Source organism: Wolffia australiana, chromosome 7, assembly GCF_029677425.1.
Source record: "Wolffia australiana isolate 7733 chromosome 7, ASM2967742v1".
Lineage (NCBI taxonomy): Eukaryota > Viridiplantae > Streptophyta > Magnoliopsida > Alismatales > Araceae > Wolffia > Wolffia australiana.
The window spans coordinates 15,725,788-15,733,176 of NC_135841.1; the positions used below are offsets into that span (position 1 = coordinate 15,725,788).

At 44.1% G+C, this 7,389-nt stretch overlaps 1 protein-coding gene across 1 annotated transcript; it reads left to right on the forward strand.

The window, feature by feature from the left end:
- Positions 1 to 644: 644 nt before the first annotated feature.
- LOC144705258 (NAC domain-containing protein 2-like) lies at positions 645 to 1,991 on the forward strand. The gene is made up of 3 exons (XM_078577845.1): positions 645 to 946; positions 1,020 to 1,294; positions 1,372 to 1,991. The coding sequence occupies exons 1-3, from the start codon at positions 784 to 786 to the stop codon at positions 1,807 to 1,809; spliced, it is 876 nt and encodes a 291-aa protein (XP_078433971.1). The 5' UTR covers positions 645 to 783; the 3' UTR covers positions 1,810 to 1,991.
- Positions 1,992 to 7,389: the final 5,398 nt, after the last annotated feature.

Genomic DNA, 7,389 nt, shown 5'->3' on the forward strand with positions numbered 1-7,389 from the left:
TTCATCCCGGCGGTCCCCGGCGACAAGGTCCATGTCCCACTCCATTAAAAAACAAAGAGCACGTGTCATCACATGATACGACTTCTCGATTATTAATGAATATATACTATATCTTAGAAAAATAATCGATAGTCAGAATAAGAGGTTAGTTGGTAGACCAAAGTCAACGTTCCCTCGATGGCGGCGCGTTAGGACGGTTTCCAAGTTCCAACGAGGCATACTTACCGCCGCCGCGGACGACCTAGATAAAATCGACACGTGTCCCCAACAGATTCGTCCCGGTGACGTCCCCAATCTTATCCGAACCCGGCGTTGTCGTCATCCGTGAAGCATCTTTTCTCTTGCGTACCCATCCCCCGGACCTACCCGAAGAGGGGTAAATCCGCAATAAAAAAGTATATCGTGGCGGCCGCCGACGTCATATTGGGCCGGACTGGCAGCCCATACCCGGGCCTTGGCCGACGTGCGAGTCGGGCCAAAAAACGTGACGTCAGCAATGACAGAATCTCCGGAGTGAAACCGCGACGTGCCCCTTCGCCATTGGCTGGCCAACACGTGTACAGATCTCAGCAGGGGTTGCCACGTGTCTCGATCTCGGTCACACTTCTTATAAGTTCCAGGCTGCTCTATAATATCCGAGTTGGAGTTTTCTTCGCCGCTCTCGCGCTTCTTCTTCTTCTTCTTCTTCATATAACAGAGAAGGAAAACCTAGAAATCGAGAGATTGGGAGATTGAGAGATCGAGGAGGAGATCGAAGATCAATCGGGGGGAAGAGAATCGTAAATGAGCTCTGGAGATCTGCAGCTGCCTCCGGGATTCAGATTCCATCCGACGGACGATGAGCTGGTGACGCACTATCTGTGCAGGAAGTGCACGGGGCAGGCGATCGCGGTGCCGATCATCGCGGAGATCGATCTCTACAAGTACAATCCATGGGATCTGCCAGGTGATTAATTTCCCCCCAAATTCGTAGTTGTGCATCGGATCGGCGGCCCTAATTTTGGCAATCAAACGATCAGGGATGGCGCTCTACGGCGAGAAGGAGTGGTACTTCTTCTCACCGAGGGACAGGAAGTACCCCAACGGATCGAGGCCTAATCGGGCGGCGGGAAGCGGCTACTGGAAGGCCACCGGCGCGGACAAGCCGATCGGGAAGCCCAAGCCCATGGCCATCAAGAAGGCGCTCGTCTTCTACGCCGGCAAGGCCCCCAAGGGCGAGAAGACCAACTGGATCATGCACGAGTACCGCCTCGCCGACGTCGATCGCTCCGCCCGGAAGAAGAACAGCTTGAGGGTGAGTACAACCCGTTCTCCGCCGTTGATTTCCCCATCGACGGTGGATTTTCCCCTAATTCTTGCGATTGTCCGCAGCTGGACGACTGGGTGCTGTGTAGGATCTACAACAAGAAGGGTGGGGGGGAGAAGCAGGGCGGCAAGGCGCAGCAGCTGGTGGCGCCGAAGGAGGAGGAGGAGGTGGCGGCGACGGCGGAGGAGGCGGCGCCGCCGCCGCCGGCCGAGTTTCTGTACTTTGACTCGGATTCGATGCCGAGGATGCACGCCGAGTCGAGCTCGGACCAGGTGCCGGCGTCCTCGCCGGAGTTCGCCTACGAGCGGGAGGTGCAGAGCCAGCCGCGGTGGCGCGATTGGAATCGCGCGGCGGCGCTCGAGATTCCGGTCAACGCCGCGGACGCCATGGCCGGCGGCGCGAGCTACCATCCTTCCATGGATAACGGGCTAATGGGCCAGCTCTCCCCTCTCTTCCAAGACCCATTACACGACGTCTTCAAGTTTCTTCAGAAGCCCTTCTAGAAGCTCCCCTTCCGCCGCCGCCGGTGCCACGTCTGTAGATAGACAGATAGATAGTTTCATGGCGGTCGCCCCCGCAATTCTTGTGCCCCCCGGGTTTTAAATATATCTCCCCATATCCTCTTTCCCTCGCCGTCTTGCCCTCGCTGATGAAATACCACTATACCAGTATGATTTTTGGAAAAGCGGCTTTTTCTAATGGGTGGGCCCGGTTTTGTCGGCGTGGGGCCCGCAAAAGATGCTATATCGACTTTCGTGGAACTTTCCTTCTGGCAATGCGAATATATTTTTTTTTTCAGGGAGTCTGACTAGATAGTCGTATGAATAAAATGATGTGGATTCTAAATTCGCGGTAATAAAATATGACTATTCCCGCTGTGCAAGAGGAAGAGTACAAAACGTCTCGTCCTCGCGTGGTTGGCGAGATTGCATGGTACGTGGATGGCGACTGCCCCTCCGAAACGAATACATTGTATCGGTTGCCTGAAGACTGTTTGAAGACTGCTTTTGAGTGGCAAGGTGAATATCCCATGGATGAAAAGTGCAAATTTTGAGTGGAGCGCAAGGCCTAGGTTTTTGTGGCTTGGCAGCCTTGCCAAGCCACAAAAATTGAGTGATTTAATTGTTTAGGATGACCCATCTTCTCTATTGGATTATTTTGGGTATCCATCCCTCGAGCGCTTTCTAAGATGAAATATGTCCAGCTTCTAAACAAAATGGGGAAGTTAAAAGTTAATTTATTTCATGATTGTAAAAAGGGGGAACCAGCTACTGGCATTCAAGTCTTCCTTGGAGACTTGCCGATGTATCATTATGGTATGTCTTTACTTTTTGTCGTGGACATGGGTGAATGTTATTGGGATACTTAACGCTTACTCCATCCTTGCAAACTGTTGCAAACACAACATTTTCACATCTATTAAGGCCCCCTACCAGGGCATGGATGGGTTGAACAACAAGAACGACCCCTCAAGGTTGGTTGTACACAGCATCATTTTTTTACCAAAAAAAGATAACAATCTGTCTTTATTTTTGAACATATGATACATACTGATATTGGATGCAAATTGTCACAAAAATAGCACAGACATTCGATTGCATTAGTGCAACAAACTTTTGTTTGATCTATTGGTTTTTTAGTGTAGCTTCTCGCCCCATATGGAGAAAACCTTTTATGGTCATTAGTGGATAATTTCGTTATCAAGAGATTGTCTCCAATTCGGGTTAGAATTCCGTCATTGTTGACTTTAATCTTCCCAATAAAATTGACATCGTTAATCTGTCTCCCTCTCAAATATTGTGATGATTAACTGATGTAGTTTTGATTTATCCCAGCGTAACAATAGTTTAATCTCAGTTTTCTTTATAATTGCAAAGTTCAGTTCTCAAGTAAGAGGTTGACTTGTCTATTGCGGTAACTCAAGTTTAATCCAGTATCAAATTTTCAAGGCTTCTCCTCTTTTTTTCTTGTGTCGCATCAGCAAATATTTCTCAAAGAAAATAATACTTTCTGAAAAAATATTTTGAACATTTTTATCATGTAGTGGAGAATACCCCACTGGAACATGTAAATGGTCCTGGATCATGCTTTCTTGCTGGGTGACGCACACATGTAGATTGTGCACCCATAGTCTTCTGGTTGAATTAATCTTAGTTTATATTTGAATCTATTTAATACATGACATTAAGCTTATTCAATAGATTTTTTTTTCTCCTGCAACGTGGGTAGCGTTTCACTAACATATCTGGGGTGAAAAAGTGGAACTCTACTATTGTCTACCTTGTGGTACAAGTTCTTAGAAAATTTTGGAAGGACAAACATTGAAATAGCCTTTAGCATCATAAATTTGGTGGGATTTAAATCTGTTGGTAATGACATCAAATCAATTTAGAGGAAGTTAAATGCGAATTTGGTAGACCTATCTACCATCAGTTGACTAGCTCAGAGACGATCAAATCTGTCAAAACTGAAGGGTTAGGAAATTTCAACTGAGGGCAAAGTGTTAAATATATTGGACTTCAAGTGCTTCAGAATAAGACATTTCAGGACAATTCATAGAGTGAATTAAGGGGTATCAAAAGGCTGCCAAGAAGAATCCCTAGGGAAATATTATGTGACGGTTATTTGGAGGAACCAACAATAGTCTTATTTTAATAATGTAATTGCCTGAATGATAAGCCCAAAAATAGGGTTAAATTTTACTAAATTTTATCCCTTTTCGTTGTCAATTTTGGCTTATACAATAAAATTTATAAAAACCCTAAAGATGTGTAGTGATAAGTACGAGTGTCGTCCAAGGGAAGCTAGTAAGGAATCCAATTGATGTTCTTCTTGAATAATTTGAACCTAATTGGGGTTAATTTAATCTTCAACAGAGATCAAATTACCTTAATTAGAGGAGAAATTTAGAAAGGAAGGTAGAAGAGATGAGAGGAATAGAAGAAATAAGGGGTTCTAATTTGAATTAATTGATCCAATTGAAATGATCAAAGAGTTCAATTAGAGAGATTAATAAGAAGATTTAGATTTGTTTTGGTTGATTCTGTAGATTTGATAACTCAGGAACAACTACTCTATTGAATAATAGAATGGGGAATTCAATCTCCTAGAAAGTTAACCCTTTTATGTTTTTTTTATAGTTTTCTTGAAATGCACTTGATTAGCCAGGTAAATCTCTCAATTACTCCTCTCAATCCTAGTCAGGGCTAGTACATGCCGCTCAAGCCAAGTCATTTAGAAGTTCAGACAGAAACTAAGAAGAACGATCAAGAGATTCAACTAACAACATCCAAAATACACCAAACAATTCAAATACAATGAAGGAAAAAAGTAGCAAACAATTTGATCCAAGCTGTAGCTCCTCTCTGTCTTGCAGCTGTGATAGAGAACCATCAAGAATGACCCCCTCCTCTCAAAATTCAGCTTTTACACTTAGGTTAAATGGTGAAAATTACCATTTTACCCCTCACTAGTAATTAATTTTTTTCCATCAAAGTAGGCCTGATCTGAATGATCCAACAATACAATAGAAATAGGGGATAAGACGAGCAAATCTATAAAAAAATCATCTCAATCAGACTTCAGGATCAAAAGTTATTAATAAATGAATTTAAACCAATTTTAACCATTGGATTTAAATACATTTATTTAATTATTTTATCTTAAAACACGCAATGATGTGTCGATTTTTCATTGGCTGACGATGTTTGGACTTCAAATGGTGGGTTGATTTTGCGACAGCCACGTACCCCCCTGTCGAAAATAAAATCAAAGAAAAAATATTAAGATAAATCAACGTCGTACAAATAGAAATGCGTTTAGTAATTCGTTTCTCACAGTGAGAACGAATCCTCAAAGGCCATGTCACCGCCTGTGCGTGCGCGTTGTAAGTACCGTGCAGGTGGTGAACTTACCTCCCGATGCTGACCCTAAAAAAATCCTAGAAAATTCAGTAATTCATCCCCATACTAATAAATCTTGAAATTAAATATTAACCTTGCCATTTTCATTTAAAAATAATTATTTCAAGCTCAAATAAATCCCTTAAAATTCATAAAATTAACAAAAAATTAGGGAAAAATCATGAATAACTTGAAAACATTATTTTCATGTAAATATATGATAACAAACCTTTTTAATCTCATGGAATGTATAAAATTGTGCAAAATTGCTTGAAATAAAGAATGAATTTAGGGTGTTATCACTGAACATCTGGATCATATGTTGCTGATGCACTACGATCATTTGAGGATGCATGTAAACATAATATCATGTCTCTATGTGTGACTCTTTCAACCATAGTGAGTGCATTTGAATCGATCCCAATTTTAGTGTTGAGAACAACCACAATCATACCAAACATTTTGACTTCTATGTCTATGAGTTTATCCTCTAGTAACGTTGTCACTCAAAAAATGTATGAGTTACAGCAATAGCATGATGCAATAAGAGTAGCAGGTGAACTTCCTTGAAGATACGCTGATGAAAATCTGGGAGACATGTAAGCTCAATTCCAGTAAAAAGTCTTACTTCAGACTAACTTTTATTAAACATGAGTTTTTCTTATGAATTTTGGCCAAGTCGGCCCTAAACAATTTAGCACTGTATATCTGGAATGGCTTGACTTAAAACTGATCTCAAGAAGTTGTAACAAGAGAACATAGAGGAGCTTAGTTTTTTTTTCTTTGGGAAAAAAACACGGTGCCGGGTACGGCCAACCCTGTGGTTGTGCCCGTAGACTGATCAAGTCGTGCCCTGGACGCCACCCAGGGGGATTTTATTTATAAAGTGAAGTGTTTATAGGCGTGGAGCGAGTATAAATATCCCAATTACACTCGGATCCCACTTGTCCATGCCCATGTGCAGGAAAGGAAACGATACATAAGTGATACCTTGCAGGTGCTCAGAGAAGTGCTCGCGTCGTCACCTCACACGAGCCCCCCGCATGATGATGGTGGAGATAGTGGAGTTGTACTTGGCTTTTACAAGTGCATCGATGCAGTGCGTGGCAAGGACCTCATCCAATGTGGGCGCAGTCCACCCTGCTGTCGTAGACGTCAGATCAGGGGTGAGCGCTCCCACCTTGAGTGTTCCACGTGATCCGCCATTCCCGCGGAGCCTCCTTCAAAAGTGTGCAGCGCGTGCGGAGGTTCGGCAAGCCAAGACGTTCGACGCGATAGCATCCCCTAGCGGTCGGTGGGAGCGCCGGCCAAGAAAGGAAAACGGAGGAAGGGAGTCGTGTGTGTACCGCGTGGTTGGCGAGGGCATATGTTGTCTGGCTGTCTTCTCGCAACTGATGATGAACGCTAGTTATGAGAGGGCGGCACCGCGTGATGTCCTACCATACACGATGTAGTCACCATTGGGAGCATGTACCTGCATGAAGCATGTCGACTAACACCTGGGAGTCCGATTCTACGACGATATTATGAAGGTTTTGTTCCTCGCAGAGGAGTAAACCATCCCGTATTGCCATAGCTTCGACTACTGTGTTAGTTTGTACGCCATAGAAAGAGGAGAAAGCAAAGAGAATACTCCTTGTATGATCCTGGAGGATACCACCTCCCCCTGCTGGCCCCGGGTTCCCTTTGGATGCACCATCCACATTCAGTTTGAGGTTGTCAATTGGTAGTGGGTGCCAATGGATGACCTGTAGCTGAATGCGGATAGGAGCAAGGGTCACCCAAATGCCCGAGGCATGAAGGAGATCGTATCCGAGTGTTGAGCTGCAGTCGCGAGTGGGGATGAGATGGTGGATGCGTCGTATCCACAGCTTGACGCGATGCATGATATCCACGGCGTGCATGGGAGTCCCTGCAAAATGAGAAGAATTTCGCCCCTTCTATATCTCCCATAGTAAATAAGCTATGGTGATGTATAGGATTGGGCTCCATTTAGAGCATATTGGCAAGAGAAATATCTTGCCAAAACACTCCAACGAGGTTAGTGGAATATGAAGGAGTGGGCGCCAAAGGTGCGTGATTTGGCGCCAACATTCTATGGTTGTCTCACTATGGAAAAAAAATGTTCCATAGTCTCAATGTGGAAATGCGGGACAACAATTGCAACGTGAGGTGAGATAG

What these genes read in the sequence shown, in the direction of transcription:
- LOC144705258 (XM_078577845.1), top strand. Translation starts at nt 784, where the DNA reads ATGAGCTCTGGAGATCTGCAGCTGCCTCCGGGATTCAGATTCCATCCG. An exon ending in CAATCCATGGGATCTGCCAG is followed by an intron (nt 947 to 1,019) that starts GTGATTAATTTC and finishes TCAAACGATCAG; the next exon opens with GGATGGCGCTCTACGGCGAG. An exon ending in GGAAGAAGAACAGCTTGAGG is followed by an intron (nt 1,295 to 1,371) that starts GTGAGTACAACC and finishes GATTGTCCGCAG; the next exon opens with CTGGACGACTGGGTGCTGTG.